Raw genomic sequence first — 19,578 nt, forward strand, 5'->3', positions numbered from 1 at the left:
CTTCAGCACTCTTGACACGTACATGACATATTCATTTATCAAGTACCTCATTTTGATTCTTTTGCTAAACTTTTCAAGTAATACCAAATGTGAATAAGTTATTTAACAACTTCAAAAACGCATGTCAAAGCTCAGCGACGGAAACGTCCAACACTCAGACACACAATTAAGATGGTGGAATTACTACGTGCATGAAGTCACAGTGGATTACACGGGATCATGAATTAGCCCGAAAGCCACTAATTCCTAGTAAGCCTTTGATTAATTACAGGTTTTTGATATTTGAATTTTTAATTTGTATTAACTCAAACTGTTGCAACTTTTTTTTTTTTTACTCTCTGGATCAAAATGACATTCACGACAATAGACCTTAGATTAATTACAGGAACATGCTTTTCTTAAGTCTCTCCTCCTTAGATCTTGATCATCAACTCTTCTACAACATAGTGTTTAATTACTTTTCTGTCTTTAATTATCTCGCTTAAGCATTCTCGCTCTCACGAAACATTAGGTGGCTTAATTGTATAATTGACGTTGGAGAAAACGTACATAAATGTGGAGGCTCGGAGATGCTGTTGAGCATACACAAATAGGCTTCCTCGAGCAGTATAAATAAATGATGGTGCTTGAAATTGTTTTATATTATCAAAATTGTGTTGTCCCATGGTTCACACAATTCTCCATATTTTGAGTACTCTCTATCATGTGTTTTGATCTTTAGATTATATTGGACCTTTTTTTCCTTCTTGTCTGGCTTATTTTTTCTACCTGTTTCTTGTGTTGACCAATCAGCGCCTGTCTTGTTCAGGTGTACCTCACTGACTCATCAGTTTGCTTGTATTTAGCTGCCTGGTTTCTTTCACTCTTGGTTTTTTGGTTGTTGCTGCAAGTCATGCACAAATTTGTGGAAGTTTCTTACTTCACCAAGAATCCAAGATGTTTTTGTGCAATGAAAAACACACAGTGTTTTCTCCTTTCATCAAGAGACTGAATCACTTTTCCTGCAAACAGGCAGGTCATTCAACATGAGGAAAAAGGAACATCAAGAAGAATGTGAAAAGGAAACAGTGGGGCGATAAGAGAAAAAGCAGAACAGGAAAATCTAAAATCAGCCATCATAGACCACTGCAGAAGAAACAACCACATCATGGACTGGGACAATCCAACAAACTAAAGCAGTGGCTCAAGGAGACCATGGAAATAAAGAAACGAGCAAGCGGGACCATCAACAGATATGAGAGGGCGTATATCCTGTCACACATCTGGGATTCCCTTCTCCAAAGACCACCAAAGGCGGACGGCTCGGCTCGGCGGACTTTGACAGGTCTGCCGAGCCGGCCACTGGATAAATGACACGTCAGCAGCACGTCCAAGACTGGAGTAGCAGTCCAAACTGTCAGCAGGTAACATCTAAAATGTTTTACAAAACTTTTTTGGTTGAAGCTGATGGAAATGAAACTAGCATGGCATACAAATGGTGCAGCAACTCATAGACAGGCAATACTCATAGGTTTTTTTATCCTCTGCGAAAATAAGCAATTTTACTCCAGCTTACTGAGACGCCTAGTTGTGATAGTCTTATGTATATTTGTAATATATTGCCCCTAATATCCAAGTGCACAATGGCATTTGCATTCATTGTATGAGAGAAAGATGAGTCATATTCCATTGCTTGCATCCCGTCAGGGTGTTTATCTCTTTGTAGAGGTCTGCCTTCTTCAGAATACACCTATTTATAGCTTTCTGTTGGATTCACTCATTTAATTGAGCACTAAAAAAAATGCTAAAAGCTATACCTTACCTGCGTATGTGTTCTATTGTCTTCGGGCATGACAGGCCAAGCACTTAAAGCGAATGATTCCACTGGAGTTTTGCATATATATTTACATACCTGTCATATGTATTTATACAGCAAATTAGAGCGCAAGCCTCTGCCAAACACATGCATGCATAATAGCCTCTATTTTTCTCTTTCTCCGAGTGTTTGATGCATTCACTGTCTTTTCATCCAGCCCTTCGCCTTGACAGTTTTGGATGTGTTTGTTAATACAGCTGCTCCGCTCTGGCATAATTTTAGAAGTACAACGCGGAATGAGCAACGGAGAGGAACGCATTCGTCACTCCGCCGCTTTCGAAAGGGCAGCAATGGGAGTAATTATGTTTGGCGACAGCCGATGACATGTTGCCCTGCAGGCGAGTAATTTGGGGGAGATAACATCATATTTGCGTCGAGAAATTTTTTTAAGAGCTGCAAAGTTTGGCATTTTGCTAGTGGGCGGCTTTTGTAATACTTTCCACAGATCAGCCTTGGCATTTGTTTTTGTATGCACATTTGTTCAACCTGTATTCAGAACACCTACTACAATTAATCTTGATGTCAACGACGTATATTCGAGAAGACTGACTTCAATTGCGGTAACAAGAAGATAAAATGAGGTGAAAACTACCCCCACCGTTAAAAATCACATCATGGCCAGAGGAGCCAACCGGACTGATGCGTGTCGACAGGCAAATCAACAAACCAGTAGCAAAGTGGAGTGTGTGCGTGTTTGTGTCAAAAGTATCTCACGCAATTAGGTCATTCTCAATAATTGGCTGCCAGACGTTCTCATTAAAACCGTCTCAAGTTTGAGGCCTTTGATGAGCAAACACAAACGGCTCAGTGAGCCGTCGCGCACGCACAAGTTTATCATGGGGGTCATAGTTTCCATTTTGTGGGCATGAGCCGCATCACTATTGACTAAACGTTCGGCAGTCTTCCAAAAAAAAAAACAGACACCATTTGTGTCTTGCGTGACTCTCATGATGGAATATTTTGACAGTCCGTCTGATCAGTATGCAAGCAGCTGTCAAACTGACCTCAGTGGTGATGTTAAAGCTTGTTTTGGTTCAACATACCCTCCAGATATGACCTTGGTGGTAATATGTTGAAATAAAACCTTGCCTGAAGTCAACACTTACAAACCAAGTGCGTTGACTGGCTATTTGCCTGGACAGGCATGGAGATATACTCTGTTTGTCTTGGTGAAGCAGCATGTGGTTCATTGGTCCAAGCAAAACTATTGTATTGGGTTGGCAGAAACACAACACAATTAAATTTCTGTGTATGTTTAGCCACATAAAAACAGAAGCTGGCAAGACTTAGCAGCTTGCCCTCGTAAGTTAACGGCCTGCCTGGGCCCTGCAATAAGACGTTTTCTTTAATTTAGTTATCTTTCTACTTAATTGCAGAACTTTGCTTACATTGCTTTGTCTCTCGCCAAAACAAGAGTCGCACACATAAAATCGCCTCCGAAAGAATCGACCGTCCGCCGTCAGCGCATTCAAAGCATCGGAAAAGCAACGTAGATAAAACCGATTGTAATTAGCTTGTAAAATAACAAAGTTGCTAAATGTTTGCGGCTTTAATGGACGCCCAATTAACATCGAGTAAAACAAGCATGTTTAAGGCCGCCGCTTATGGACGCAATGCTGTCTGGCTAATGGATGGCGTGATGATTTTTAACGTGCAATACGGACATAAAATCCTGGCCATTAACGGCTGACAAGCATCAAGCAGCAGCACTTTTAACAACCAATAGAACAGCTCTGAGAAACCTCATTATGGCTTTTAATGGTGTGTAAAATGCTAGTATTTAAAGTCATTCTGCAGGTTTTGTCTCTCGTAAAGGTGACGCACAAAACATCATTTGGGAATTACAAAACATCACAAAACTTGCTAAAAATATTTCACAAAAACTGCTGCTTTTTACTGACTTTTCTTTTATATATCTCTAAATACAATCATTTTATATTTCAATCTGCAATATAAAACAACTACTGGGAAAAACACAAACGCAAAATGACCTTCATGTATGGCCAGCAATTCATTTCACGTCTCATATATTAAACAATCTTCTCTGGCAATGTTAAATTCCACTACAGAATAAAATGCTGAAGGCGAGAAAACTCATTAAAATAATACACCACGATACTCTATACATCAAGTGCGTCACATTATTTCATTTAAATAACAAAAAAGTACCCCAAGAGAACCGCTTCGCCCTGGGGACAGCGTTGAACCTCTAACAAGACAAAGAGGGATCAATCTGCTTTCCCTGCCTTGTCAATAAAGACAAGTACATTGTTTATATAAATAAGCGCCTGCACTGTGGACTCTCCTCCGGGAGTCAATCCAGCAACAATCAATAGTTCCCAAGGAGAAGCAACGGTGCTCATGCGCAACACTTTGCTCTCAGGCAAAACAAAGCGGGGTCCCTCTCGGGGAAGCGTCAGAGACCCCACTTAATAAGTTCAAGTTTCTAGTCATTGTCTATCGTTTCCCACCTCAGGCCATGTTGTTCACCCAAAAAATAAAACCTGAAATGTATCAAATGATTGAAATATATCAAATGTGCCCATTACCATGAATAACTTGCCACCATTTCCAAATGTGTCCTGGCAAAAAAATCAAGAAAATGGCCATTTGGAGACAATCAAAATGACACAATCAGTGTCAATCAATGATCTGCGCGGTGGCAGGTGTTGCTTTCAAACAGCGCCAGTTGATAGTCAGTGCCGCCTGAATGTTCAGCACGTCTGCTCGAATGTTAACGACACATCAATCTTCATTTCTGTTGGCTTATTGCTTCCGTAATAAGTCTGGAACATGGCCATTTCGGCTAGGATGCTTTGTACTTGCAAATGACAAATACGCAAGAGGTATGCCTAACTCGAAAAGAAATCTTTGACGATCTGAAATGGGGTGAAAAGGGTGCGAGGACCGAATAGCTCTGCGTAAAATAGGAACTGCGAATTTTTCCGATAGGCTGCCAAATCCTAAATAATTCAAGTATAAATTCATCGGGCTGCCCCAGCAGTCAGTAGGTCAAACTTTAGAAAACACTTGTCCCTGGTCAAATATCACCAGCGTGACTGAAAAATCTTTGCAACTACAAACGATGTAAGAGAACTTTTGATCCAAAGGTCACAAACAGGTTACACCCGTCCTTTCGAAAGCGAACCCCTCGCTCCGAGACAAGCCGACAAATCAGAGGAGACATGAAAGCGTTGCTTGCCTTTTGAATCAGAGTCATTAACAAGAACCACCTCGAGGATTCCGTCAAAGTGTGACTTTGCAGCCGGCTGTTTGCTTACTTACTTTTCAATTCTTTTTGCTATTTGGACAGTTTTGCCCTTTGAGACGAACGCAAAGCTTCGGGAAAACCAAATAAAGCTGCGTTATTTGTTTGGCATTTTCTCTTACGCTTTCATGACATTGCACCATTTACAAAAGATAATGAATTCTGTCCAATGTTAATTAAAAAACGGTCAGTCTGTGCAAGATATATTCAGTATTCTTTAGTGACCCGTCCACAAACGTTCTTATTTGGCCCAAGAACAAAGTGCTATCACGCACGAACAAAAGCATTCCCACCCTGGCAGAGGTAATAAAGATGGAGGAATAAAGAAAGACAACAAGTAGCTAAGAGAGAGAAGAAAGAGGGGGTTGTAATGGATTTTCCCGGCTAAACACAACACGACACATGTTGCCTATCCACAGGTGGAAATCTATCGGCTCAATGATCCATCATCAACTGTGGGCTTTCCAATCGATTCTCCGGTGGCCCAATTAGCAGTTTGTATCTGTACGTGAGCCAGACACATATCAATTTCAAACAAGTCATTGCAGGGGTACACAAAAAGTCGATTTGAATGTATAACTCTATTCTCTGCACGCGTGTGAAATTGTTTGTCAATGTGTCTGCAAGTTTTGCTCACACAAATAAATAATCATGTGGTTTATTAAGATAGTAATTACGTAAGTGCAACATCCCGATTTCATATTCCGGGCACAGCCCGAGTTCTTTTCGTGTGAGAGTGCTTGGCTGGAGAGTCTTAGTGATTAGAGTCTGGAAAGGAGTTTCTAAAAGCAGCTAATTAGCGCTAAAATGAATGCCCAGTGGGAAGTGAGCTGAGGTTGGGTCCCATCTGGCCCCTGCCTGGCACAGATAACAACTTCCAAGAAGCCCTGGGTCTTCATACACCAAAATATGTATGACCTATACATACGCCTGCAATTGCACTGCAATACTAGACCTACTTTAATACCTCTTTGAGAGTGCCAAGCAAAACGGGAGCATGATCATCGTTTGAAAAGGCCGAGTTTGCGGCACTGGAACGTGGAATAAGCGAGCCGCCGTGACGCATTCTGTGAAGCGAAACTGCTCTTGCTTTTCACGGTGGGCACGTGGAAAGCGATTAAGTTCCTGCCAGCAGACACTTGAATATTTACTCCAACAGATGGCCGCTGCTGTTCTAATCCGCCGATCTGGGGCTGCAAAAATAGATAATTACGCCTCACCTTGTTGCTAGTCATTGACTGAGTCAGTGGGATTTGGCAGATATGAGTAGAAAAACGATATGGCTGATTATGAAACTAAAACATCATAGACAGCGAGTAGAACTCAAGCTTCTCTTTTAGATTCTGTTTCTAGGGCATCGTTTTTTGATAAGGCTTGTGGTTAAGGCTTGTTCGAATTCCCTCACGTATTCTGCCATAGGCGTCGGCTGGAAGGAGATTTCCCATGATGCAACTTCGCTTCCTTCCTCTGTTCTCTCTTCTGTCGTCGTTACTCCTGCCTCCGGTGTACTAGCACTTGCGATAAACTTCAATTTACAGTATGTGGAAATATGGCTATTATCAGATAAAACATCCTGACCTCTGAATAAAGAACCTCAGTGCAAATCTTGGATTTGAAATGTGCACCAAAAACTCTTTTGTGTTCATGTTCAGAATCAGGCCGGACTAAAGAGCAGGTCAGAAAGGCCACTCTAAATCTTTCTATCCTGTCAGGAAGAAAGCATACATAGTAATTGGCATCAAGCGGTGCCCACTAGCTTCATTAGGACTCATCCGAGGTTCCTTTTTTTGAAGCAGAGCACACTGAGGCAAAATGAGCAGAATGAGGTCAGGAGGTGTCGGCTTCATTCACCCCGAGGAGGAGTTTGCTTTCATTTCTTCCACTTTTATGGCTGTAAATGTTCCGCTGCATATTATTTGCTGTGTTTGCCAGCGGAGTCATGGAATAAACAGAAAACTTGGAAATTCATCAACGTGAAGTAGGAAAGTTTTTTTAAAAAATTTTCCCAGTTTTTTTCTGCCAAATGAGCTTACTTGAACTTAATTACCAGTAATGCCAAGGATTTTCCAATTGAAATTATAGTGACTGATTTACAGATTTTATTTTTGATGATGAAACTCAGGTGATAACATCTGCTTCTGATAATTATGTGGCCTTGATGGAGGTCTGTTGAGTGTTGTGATATCACCAGTTAGTGTTGTGACTCCAAGGCATGTTCAGATGGGCGGGGATGACAAATCTCCATATGTTGGAACAGCCAAGCAGTGTGAGGCGATAAGTCACCTCCGTCGACCACCCCCCATCTCGACATCTGCCTCGCCAGGTGTGGTTCGTGTGACCTCTTCACACTTGTTCTCCGGGAAAATAACAACGCTAATTGATATGGCCCCAGAGTTCAAACTCCCCAGAATGCTTGTTTCTTTTTTTTTTAGGTCCTGTTGAAAGCTGACTCTTTGTCAAGCTGTTGCAACATAAATCCTATCGGACAATTTTATATAAAAAGATAATAATAATTATGAAACTCACATGGCTTTTGTGGTAATATTACCACACTGATATAATAGTATATTCGTGTAACCCTTTTTTTTTTTTTTTTAACAACAGCCAAGTGGACACTATCAGCACACAACAATAATAACATTGGATTAAAAACAACAGATTAAAAGGGGGTGTCAAACTCTGGCCCACAGTTTTATTATGTCTGGTCCGCCAAGACAAATTCTGCATCGACTTTGTGTCAATACCAAAATTACAAATTGTCTTCACGAATAGAGACGTTGCCATTGAACAGTTTTTACCAGTCTCTGATTTCAGAACTAGATCTATAAACTATAACTAGATCACAGTTGTATGCACAGTTAGCCAGCTGTCTTTGTGACGACGGACAGGGGTCCACAGTCAATCATTCCACCTCATCTCCCTGAAGGTAAACATTTATTTTGTTGCAAGACTGAACAGTGGCTCCTTTTTCCGCCCCCTCCTGAAAATGTATCGGCGATGTTTCTAATTCATGTACCTGACTGCGCTCTCCCCCCCGAGGACATTTCGCCTTCCCTCTTTTATTGATATTTATAGTGTGATGCTGACTGGGGTGCAGGGCTCTGTGACAGCTTACTCTCCCCAGCAAGTTTGCTGGCGCACAAAGCAATAATGTATTTGTCACCCGCTGCCAAATGTCATACATGCTGCCGTTCGTCTTTTTGATTCCATTTTTTTTTTACGCGTCCTACTTTTGCCGCGGAAATACATTGAAGTGCGTCGCAGATACGTTATCAGGGAAATAATTGGCGTTGTGTTTTCGCTCATTTGTATTCAGGCCAGAACGAGTGGAATGTTTGAAACCGTGTTGTGAAAAATAAGGTGCATCCAAGCAGAAAGGAAACAAAATCTACTTCCAATATATTCACACTTTAAGCCCTGTTTTATTCTTTTTATATTGGTTGGCATTTAGACTTATTGGACTGTCTAATGTGATCACAAGTGACGATTTCGCCAAAATCAATGTTTTGTTGCAGTTCGTAATGATTCACTTCATTAGTTTTAGTATTGACATATAAAGTTGATGCACTATTTGTCCTCGAGGGCCTCATAAAATGATGTGTCGGGCCGTATGTGGCCCCCGGGCTTTGGGTTTGACACCACTGCCTCTTTTAATCCTTCTTGTTCCAAAGCCTCAGTGCCAGGCATCATACAAATGTTTAAACCATTTTTTTTTGGCCTTCATTTTGCGACCTTCTCAGCGGCCAGGGTTGTAGAAAACCTCAGTGAGTGGTGAGCGTCGGTCCGCTTCTGTGCTTTTGGTGTTTTGAAAACGCTATCTATCTCAACTGAATCTGTGACATCTTGAATAGATTAAGTAGGAGACTATTTATAGTGAGTTGGATGAGAGCAGGCCATTCTCAGTGTGGCACGGTGCATTAGTCTCTAACAATAGTTGAAAAGAGTGGATTTGCCGAGGCAGAACCATGAGGGGCTTCCTCTATAATGACTCCCAATGGAGTCAGAAGCGTGACAATGATGGCACATCGGCCGTCCAAGCATTCACGGGGAGATTGCGGGGTTGGCTCTTGTTAGAATAGTTCACCGGTTTAAAAAAAAAAAAAAAAAAAAAGCCTGTCAAAAGCAACTTTAGGCTGTGTGTCTAATCGTTGACTAGATAAGTTGTGATTTAGTGCAGATGCTTTTCACCTCTGGGCTAATTCCTCGATATGAATGAAGCGATTTAATTGGACGGATTAAATCAAAGTGTGCTCGCGCAGTATGTGGACCAAATTATGTGCAATTTGTCACCCAGTGGTGGTCGGTGGGTATTTCACATTAGAGGTGCCTGGGGTCGTTTTGCCAGAGCCGAATGCGCCTTCCTGCTTGTTTCAGTTTGTGTAATCACAGAATGACTTTCAATTTAATTGGACAATCTGGAGCCGCCCTCGTTTTGCAAGAAGCGTTCATTTACATTCATACAACAGCATTGTAGGGTTGTTCAGGAAAGAGCTTGGAGGGAAAAATAGAACAAACGCTCGGAAAAGTTTGTTTTGTTTTGTGCTAGATTGCTAACTAGCTGGTGTGATCTTGCTGACACTTGTTTAAAACCTATTCCGTTTCCTTTTCCCAAAATGTCTGCTTTGCTACTTGTGAGTGACAACCTGTGCAGCTCTCTCACTCAGTTCACACCTAATGGAGGAATTCTTTTTTGTTTCCTGAAATTAAAAGCATAGCACGTCTAAATGTAAAACAGAGAATTAGGTTATGTGCTTAGCCAAATCCCCCGATTGATTAAATAATTGATTAAGTTGCAAAGTTCCAAAGTATGTTTATCATCTATAATCCCTCCACAGATCACAAGTTAATTTGGAAAACAAGTCAACACCATCCAGCGCAATGTTTCAAGTCGATGTCGCCCACTGCATAGTATATTAATTATGTTTGTAATGAAAAGCAACCTCCATTAACCTGCCAAAGTGTTACGTAAATACTACTCCTATACTTGTTAAAATGTGTTGAGCATGATAAACAATAATTAAAAAAAGTATAGTTATGCCCATAGAAGGTCGTTGAAAAGCATTCATAGCATTTTACCCCACGGAGTTGAATTGATTATTATATTTCAGTTTATCTGCTTTGACAGTGAAAGAGCTGCCAACCAAATGTCTACAACTAAGGAGAAGCAAAAAATAGATGGCCTACTTTTTTGGGAGAGCAAGACGATTGTTCTATCTCACTTCCAGTCACCACTTAAAAACAGTAATTATGAAAATGAAGCAACGTCAACGTAGTGAATCCGAATAATCTTTTTGCACACTATTTTTATGAATAGATTATCTTCGCCGGATCTGCTGATTTAACCGTGGCAGTCAATTATCCAGTCCTTTCTCAAAGAATGGTAACGATACCTCCTAAAATAAACCGACAAAAGACGCGTCACATTGCACAAAATGTTTTTTGACACGTTGCACTTCAAAAGAAGCGTAAATACATCCAAAAGCTTTCTTCTTCATAATTGCTGGGAGCCCTTTAGTGACTTGCCCACACAGAGACTTGGCACGCTGGCTGTGTGTCTATTGTGCGGCTGCCATCGCGCGGCAACGAACGTTTGGCTCGTTTCACTTCACAGCCAGATAAAGCATTAAATGTTCTTCTAATCGTGTGAATGCAATAGTGGCTCCTGGACAACTGCAGAGGCTTTTGGATCATCCTCTCATTGTGTGTCGTGTGTTTGTTCCGCACAATGCCTGGCATTCGGTGTCATTCGGCGTCGGTTGCCCCAGCCGGCCAGTGGCGACAATGGCGGCGGGGCGCGTGCTGTGTGCGATTGCAGTGACCCCGATGTTTTGTTGCTCACGCTTACCTAAATGCTCTTGTCAGTTGTTAAATGCTAGTTAGAGCTCGCATGATCGTGGGCTCAAAGGCAAAGCGTTGAAAAGGTATACTTCTATTTTTTTACGTTTGCTTAGAAGTGAACTTGAAGTGAGAGTGAAAATAAATTGAAGCCTCTGTGTTGTGAGTCTCAGAATAAATTGGACAATCTATTGAACCAATCCATTTTCAAATTCGGCTCAGAGGTCAAGTTGACCGGAATTTGGCGACTAGCAAAAGAGTTTGCGATAATCTTGAGATTTCTTGCCAAATTTAATATCGATTGGCCTTCATTTGGAATGGTCTGTCCGTGTACTGACATTCCTTCCTTCCTTCATTTTTCTCACCTCCCACCCTCGTTCAATACTCCGCTCCTTCGCACCTCTCCTTCACACTCCCGTCCGCACACCTCCTCCCCGCCATTACTCGTTTTTATCCGTGTTTTCATCACAGGCTTCGGCGAAGCTCCCATAGCAGTCTGCGTCGCCTCATGTTGATGATGGCTAATCCCTCAGAAGCTATTTTTATGCCTTTCTTTCTTGCACAGTGAGTGAACCACCCACACAGTGACATAAAATATTTATTCTTTCTTAACGTTCACTCATCGGGACTTTGGAATGGGTGTAATTGAGTGTATCGTCCGTGAACATGCTGGCGGGAAAGAAATGGCAAATCTCCTTCCATATGTTTGCTGCTAACTAGACCACTTGTCTTGGTGAAGGTGAAAGCTTGATTTTTGCTGAACAAATTATAAGATTGAGTCTCAATGTCCTTCACCAAGGTGTCATCGTCCAAAAAATCGGCTTTTACATTGCAGCCATGAGCCTTAACAGAAGATGCAGAATTTTCATCTTTAATACAGTCAAGCAGGATGTTACGCAACTGTTCTTAGCAAAAAATCTGATTTCATTAGCTGTAATTAAAAAACAAATTGTTAGCAGTTGAATGGATTAACCAAAAGAAATTTAAATATCCGTTGCCGTTTTAATCATCCACTAATTGAGTTCTGCCCAATATATATATATTTTTTATGTTCCAGTAGTCATCGAGAATAAATACGACTCTTGGCCACTGTACAGGCTGTTTTTGTTTATTAGCTGTATTTTGGAGTGACGAATAAATTCTCTGTAGGGTCTTTAAAGGCAGATGGGACATCACCAACATTCACTTTCAAATCTTGAGGTACATTTACCGATCAAAACAATAAATACATTACAAAAAAAAATAATCACATTGTTCATTTTTTTACCAATTTAGTACAGTTGTGTATTTCAGTTCCATTTTAGCTTGCGATAAAAGAACATAGCAATCAATCCATTCCAAAGTTGGAATTTTATTGGGTATTTGTTTACATCTGTAGAGGAACATTTGACACGATCAACATATTTGTGCTTGTCTTCTTTTTTTTTTTTTGTAATGTTAATAGCAGTTTGGACAAAAAGATTCTTCACAACAACAGACTAATCTGTCATAGTTTTGAATACCAACATGCTCACAACAATTCAGAACCATTTTTTCCATGTGTTTGTGTGTGTGTGTATCAGAACAAACATACGTCACAACATCACACCCTTTAGTTTCAAACAGTATGTGCCGAGAATGAGATTTTTATTTTTTTTTTTGTACTTTACATGTGAGTCAAAGGCAGGAGAGAACAGTGGCCCTACTTGTATTTGCAGTCTGGCAAAACTTTAGTTTACAAAGTCACAAACATCTTTTCATTCTTCACACTTGACTGTAGATTTGAGTCCCAATTATAGTTGAGAAAAGATCTGGACCTTTGTCACCAGAGACGACAATGGAAGACATATCACTCATGGCTCGATGCAAAAAAATGATGACTGTGTCCTTTTTTGTGAAATGTGATCTTTTTATGGGACTCCATACATTGTGCAAAAAGATCTGTAGTCGTGTCTACAAGGCCTCCAGGTGTTGCTCTGCTGTGTTTCGGACTCGAAAAATAAATATCCAATCGTGTCGAGATAAATGTTTGAAACTAAAGCAGCACAAAAATCCCCGGCCAGAAATGGATACTGCTCGAAAAGCGACCAATTGAACGTTTTGTGATTGCACTGATCAAGTATGACACGCTCGTCACCAATGGCTAATTGATGAGATGTCGAAATGTACAGTTGTGCTTTCCTTTTGTACTTCAATTGGCATATGGCTTCAAACCCCCTTGGGAGGTGTTTACATCCATACGTGTAATTACTAATAAACAACGTTGGGCTGATCGATACCAAAATGCTGACACATGATCCATATTTGCTCATTCATTTGGAATGATTCATTCCATGTTCTCTTTAATTCTCAGGGACTCCCGGTTTGGAGGTGTGGAAATGAGATTCTTCGGTCAGCCTTAAAATTGCGTTAAAGGGCTTTGAGTCAGTAAGATGAGTCTCGGGTTCCAAATGCCACACGCTGCGATGTGTTGTTTACGTCCACACTGGATGTCATTGGAAGCAATTCGTCACAGCTTTCCCCCTGGAGCCATAAGTGGCCTTTCTATAACCTCCATCACAACATAAGAAATACCTGTAAAATGACTTTCTATTTGTGCTTGCTTTTGCAGAATAAGTCATTATTATTATTATTATTCCAACTGGGCTGCCAATAATTGTAAATGAAATAAGAGCTGCGTTTGTTCAATTTGTGCACTCCCCGAAAGCGACACGTGGAAGTCAAGTCTGATGTCGGAACGTTGTTCTTATCTATTCAGCATTTGTGTCGCCAGTCTGACAGAACTGGGTCATAATTCAACAAGATAGAAACAATAGAAATATATGTGATGGGTTATAGGCATTTGATGTTTTCCTTCCAACCTTGATGGAGCAACATAAAAGTCAAATGGCAGTGGCTCATAAATGGCTACAAAGATACTCGAGAGATTTCGATGTCATGTACAAGGAGTATAATACTTAATGTATGGATTTATTTACATATGATACATGGCTTTATTGACTTCAAATGTAAAAAAATATTTCATGGTTGAATTTGCAACTGTATGATATAATGAATCAACCCAAAACAAAAATGAACAACATTGTGGATATTATTACTCTGGAGACCTTTAGGTAGAAAATATATATAATTATCATTAACATATGGGTATTATTTCTTTATAGAGATAAAATATTTACTTTATTTCTGTGCTTTGCAACTTATTTCAATGTAAACGTTTCAATTTACAATAAGCTTTGATTGTATATGTTTGTTGCATTAGGCTCTGAAGACGGCATTTAAATATGAATGATATCTGTCTCTCCGAATAAATCTCGTTTTTTCAGGCTTTGTCCTAAAAATTAGTTCAGTTAAATGTTTAGATTGCCAACCTAGGAAATAAATGATGATCTTTTATATGTGTTATCCAAAAGTGAACCTAATAATGGTGTTTAAAGGCATTTAGCTCTAAAAACAAACTTAACAGGCGCTTTTACTTTCATTTTTCAATATTAACTGGGCTGCACCAATAAAAAAAAAAATAATCATAATCATAAATTTGGTCAACTAATTGGGAAAACACATGGAATACTTGTTCTGTCAATATTTTGTTTTGTCAGACTTCATTAATAACTGCAAACAAGAATTGCAAATCAGCGCTGCCACCAGAGCCCTCCGTCAATAACTATTGATCAGCTTGTCAACAGACGGGAAAGAACTGTAAAACCATCAGGGGAAATTAGTAAATATCTTTTTCTCGTTCTTGTCAAACAACTGCACCTGCACGTGCTTTGAATATTCAGTGTTTTTGAGAATAGAAAGTAACTAGTGATACACAAGGAAAAATATTTGTGTGGGTGGATGTGCGTTCCATCAGGACTTTTATTGCGCCCGTGTATTTCTCTATGATTTGACCATCAAAACCTACGTTTTATTGCCCATCTCGGAAATTGCTCTGCAGGAGCCAAAGCAATTCACGCCGCCGCGATTTCACTCGGGGGTGCGCCTTCGCAATAGAACTCATATTACAACAGGAAAATTAATTTGGGCTGCTGATGAAATCGTAACATTTCCCGCCTCTGAAGTGCGTCAAAAAAAAAGACGGTTTGTGTGTACCCGGGAAGCACTACTAGTCCTATCGGGAGAGTTTATCAGCCTCATGTAGATAGCCGTGACCTTGGGGTCTAACTAATTGTGATCACACACAAAAAGGGTCTGCTCGGTTTATAACGGAAAGAAGTTTCGATGGTACATAACGTGGAAGGCACGCTAAATTATCACCATATCCTCCAAATTCCTTTTCACTTGCAGTGGTTTGAAAAGCAAATTGATGAGTTTGCACTTTTGGAGTACCCACTATCCCTTCCCGATATTCCTCTGGGTTCATCTGTCTTCCCGCTTTGGTCCTTCCATAAATTATTCAAACCTGTGAATTATTGAGTGAGATAACGGCACATACTCGGAGTAGGCGGGGGAAACTAAACGCGCACACATACTACATACGTTACGTCAATAAGAGAACAGTCTGGATTTGTATGCTTCTTTTGAGCTTCAGTCTGTCGTGGTTCGACCAACTGGCATAATGGTGAATGATTGAGTTTAATTATCTTTGTCGCAAAAGTCTCAAATGTGTAAACAGATCCTCGGCGGTCACTCGGCCGCGTTCTCAGACGCGGTACTTTCTCAACAAGTCCGCCTGCCACATGTACTTCCGCTCGGGAAACCTCTCGGGAATCTTGATCTTGCGAAAGTCTTGAATGCACCTATCCAACTCTTCCTCTACTGTCAGCTTCTCTTTGGGCTGCCTCTTCTTGCACGTGTTGGGGTCACGAGAGCCGGAGGTCAGAGTACGCAGGAGGTCGCTTTTCCGCCGTTGTTCCGACTGTTGGAGCCTAGCGACAGGGCCTTTTTTAACAGGCCTGTCCAGAGTTTGGACGTTAGCGTGGGGCTGGCGGCTGACCGGGCCACTGATGACCGTCCCCTGGGGAGAGCCGGCTTCGGATTGGCTCTCCGAGCTGGAAGTGGAGAGCTCGTTGAAGGAGGTGCCGCTTTCGCCCTCGCCGTCGCCCTTGTGGTTCTTGCAGCAGCAGTCGCAGGGAAGCGACGACCAACGTGACGTGCCACCTGCCCAAAAGATGACATTATCATTTTTCATTTATTGCATTAATATAACAGGGACACACACATACCATACCCTAACACAATGGGTACCATTGTATTCCGTTATAAAAAAAAGAAAAAGAGCCAGTGGGAGAAAGCCAAAGGATGAATGAAAAGTCCCTGCTCTCAAACAAAGTGATCCAACAATGAGGACAACTGGCTTTCTTCCAGTTTAATCATAGAGGGGAGCTGGCTGACTAGCTCGTATTGTTGAGAAAATTGCAATCATGTATCCACGCTGTCCATGGAAATGGACGTCAAAACACACAACAGCTGTAAATGGACTGGAAGACACCAGAGGCTACTGTGCATTATGGAGTTGTGTTTGAATAATATAAGCGGCGGCCATTTTAACGCTCCAGTCTATAGTAATGCGCCGTAAAATACCAGCTTTGACATTATGGCTTGTGTAATTGTTATTCTAACACCAGATTGCTGACTTTAATATTCTGGTGAGGGCATTTTTTTTTCAAACTTTCTCGCATTGAAATGAATCTTCTATTAATTCAACGCATATTGTTAGATAAAACAAAGTGTCTGGCAAGTACATTCATTAAATGTATTTGTCACATTCATTTTGGAAGAAAGAGAATTATTAATGAATGAACCACTAATGGCCATGTGCAAATTGGATTCAAATCAGTGGGTTGCGAGACAAAAACCAGTTGAAGAGCTCAGCGTGAGCAAAAGAAGAAATGAGACACACCTAACTCCCGGAAATAGACATTTATTTTTCATACCAACCTCTTGCATAATTAAACGGGTATCTTTTGCTGATGGACTTCTCGAACCCCCCCCCATCAAACCATCTGTACGAGCTTTTTCCATGCATATATGATTCATAATTGGCAGCCTTGGTTCTTTTTATGTACAGTCGACGTGAGGCTATAAATAAACTTGTTTAAAATAAACCGCACGCACCGAGACTACGCTTGAAGCTCCAAAGACATAATTCATAGCTCAGGAGAAGCAGATGTACGATATGGGGCACGTGGCTGAGATCTTAATCCTCGATTTATGGCAGAGTTCCATTATTACACTAATCTAATTGGGCACCGTTCATAAAATCAACAATTTATATATTTACTGTATCTCTGTCAGTGCTGCATATATTTGATTTCAATCTTGGGTTTCATTCCCAGCCATTTTTCCCCTATATACCCCGCCCGCCCGCCATGCGACCACGTATAAATCGTCACTTGAACCGTATCGTGTGAATCCACTCGGACAATTGTGCACTTGCAACTCTGCGGCCACGATTCGGAGAAGGCCGTTTTATTTTCCAGCATGACTGCCCCAATGTGCAAAGTCCATGAAAGGTGTGGAAGAGCCCTCTTCTGGATGAATGCACACAAATTCCTCTGCACACAGTCAAATCTTATAGAAAGTCACCCCAGGAAACTGGACGCTCCATATATTTTCATTTTAACTTTTGGCATCCTTCTGTATAAACAATATTTTTCACGTTAATTGAACACCATCCAATTAAGTCAGCAGGACTGAATTGCTTTAATTACTACTGACATTTACAAACGACTTGAAAAAAAATTCTGTTTACACTGCAGACGCAATTCAAACCACTGCATAGGTAAACAATGCATTTATTAAACATATTGCTAGCTATCATGAGTTCATTATGTCAGCGTTGGGTGAAATAGAGGCTTTGCTCGACTCGTAATTGGGGTTTTGAAAAATGACCCCAGGCTCCTGTGAATTGTTAAAAGTGCCAGCAGCCAATTTTCTTGTCCAGACCAAATTAATAGGATGGGATCTGCCAACTGTCGCTAACAAACCTGACGAACAACGCTGTGATTAAGCCTTAGCGTGGCGTAATTACGTTCACCTCACTTTAACTTTTCACATCACGTCCATCGTGGTAAATGGACACACGACTCGTGGGGATCCGCTCATTTACGTTTTGGATTTGCCATCAAAGCTTTAGTGGAGTCCTGACAAATTGACTGGAAATAAATTCAATTGAAGACATTTGTGGGGGCATTAAATCCAATCAGTGCTAACTTGGAGATATAAAAAAAAAAAAGAAAAATTACCGCGCTCGGTGCAGTGTTGTAATTAGACTGTGGAAAAGGACGAATCATCAGTATAGTGTTGATGCATCATCATAACACATCACGTCAGCGGTAAAAACAATTTACGCAACTAATTGGAGTGAATGTGTGCAGGCTTTCTCGTTGCCATTTACACTGTACATTCATAATGGCTTCCTAATTGAAGTGCAAATTAGGTTACTGTGTTTGCTTTCATTATTGAACTTTTGCTTTCAGAGTTTTTCTCAGCGGCCGCAATTTATCTGCTATATTGATAAGCCGTTCAACCGCTTTGGCAAAGTTTTGATTCTGTCCATGTACAGCATCGGCTCAACTTGAGCTTTATTTGTTCGGCCCCTGAGGAAAAAAAAAGTCTAGTTATACTTTTACGGCTGTCTCGATCTTAATTGCAAGATATCAAATGTAAAGGTCCATAACATTTAGGCGACTGACTTTTTGGGTGTGTGTGTGTGACATTGGATGTCCCGCTATTATCTGTAAGCAAGGAGGTCGGTGTCAGTTCGACTTCCCGCTTATGTCGTCGGAGATGTCAAACGTTCGGCCTCCCTTCTGGCCGCCATTTTTTTTTTTGCGTGTGTGCAGCAGTTGATTTCTGTGATCTCATGTCACTTCCCTTTCACCATGTGGTGGGCAGAGGGGGCGATTGAAGTCTAGTGACTGTCAAATGTTATCACACACACACACCCAAACCTTAATCCCTTCTGACAGCTTCTCTGATGTATTGATCTTGTAAAATCCACCATGTGCACTCCATCTTTTCCTCAATAAAATACAATCTGTGCATCATCAAGCATTTTTTTGTTCCATTGGTAAAGGAATCAATCATCTATTTATCAGTTTTACTCACACAACTCAAGAGCTTGTAAAGAAGCAGGTGGGAAAGTAAAATGTCTTCCATTATGTTATGAGTCATGCAAATATACTACCGTTTCTATATTCCGGCTTTCTTCTCCAAGGCTAGTATCGATTAGCCGGGTGCATCAGTGGAAGCATATGGACGATTGGCTTCTTGATTGATTTGTGTCATGCAGCCCGGCTCTGTTCACGGGAGATAAATGATAGCGCAACACCAAAAGCAAATAAATCCTCCAGCCATCTATCACCCCTTTGAGCATCCATTTTCTTCAGCGTCTTCCTCTCATCACTCAACTGGTCACTCTTTGTCGTATTGTCTTCCTGGATCTTCTGTCAGGGTTTATCGGCGGATCAAGTTTATGCTCCCTACTGGGGCTTGTTAGATTCATTTGAGCGGAGAAAAGTTAATGTCAAGGATTTTTTCACTCTTGCCAGACGTGGTAAACAATGGCAAGGCTTTGTCGTTTTGATTTGTTATCAATTGGATAAATCTGTCTTCAATCATTATTTTATGATCGAGAGTGGAATATTAATATGAGGGCTTTCAGCATACTGATGTCAGTTTGAAGAGTGGAAAC

The 19,578-nt window shown here is 40.9% G+C and overlaps 1 protein-coding gene and 1 long non-coding RNA gene across 2 annotated transcripts in view; one reads left to right on the forward strand and one right to left on the reverse strand.

Moving 5' to 3' along the window:
- Window positions 1–800: 800 nt before the first annotated feature.
- LOC148386687 (uncharacterized) lies at window positions 801–14,010 on the forward strand. Its single transcript, XR_015863186.1, has 2 exons — window positions 801–1,403; window positions 13,291–14,010. It is a non-coding gene; the product is annotated as an uncharacterized LOC148386687 (long non-coding RNA).
- The window catches only part of kctd16b (potassium channel tetramerization domain containing 16b), a 32,308-nt gene continuing 24,775 nt past the window's right edge, over window positions 12,046–19,578 (reverse strand). Inside the window, exon 2 of the mRNA XM_088399179.1 lies at window positions 12,046–16,040. Within this exon, the coding sequence (XP_088255305.1) occupies window positions 15,583–16,040 (458 nt within the window). The 3' untranslated portion in view covers window positions 12,046–15,582. The remainder of the gene's footprint in view (window positions 16,041–19,578) is intronic.

This window comes from Syngnathus floridae, chromosome 15 (genome assembly GCF_059516105.1).
Source record: "Syngnathus floridae isolate MCC-2025c chromosome 15, RoL_Sflo_1.0, whole genome shotgun sequence".
NCBI lineage: Eukaryota > Metazoa > Chordata > Actinopteri > Syngnathiformes > Syngnathidae > Syngnathus > Syngnathus floridae.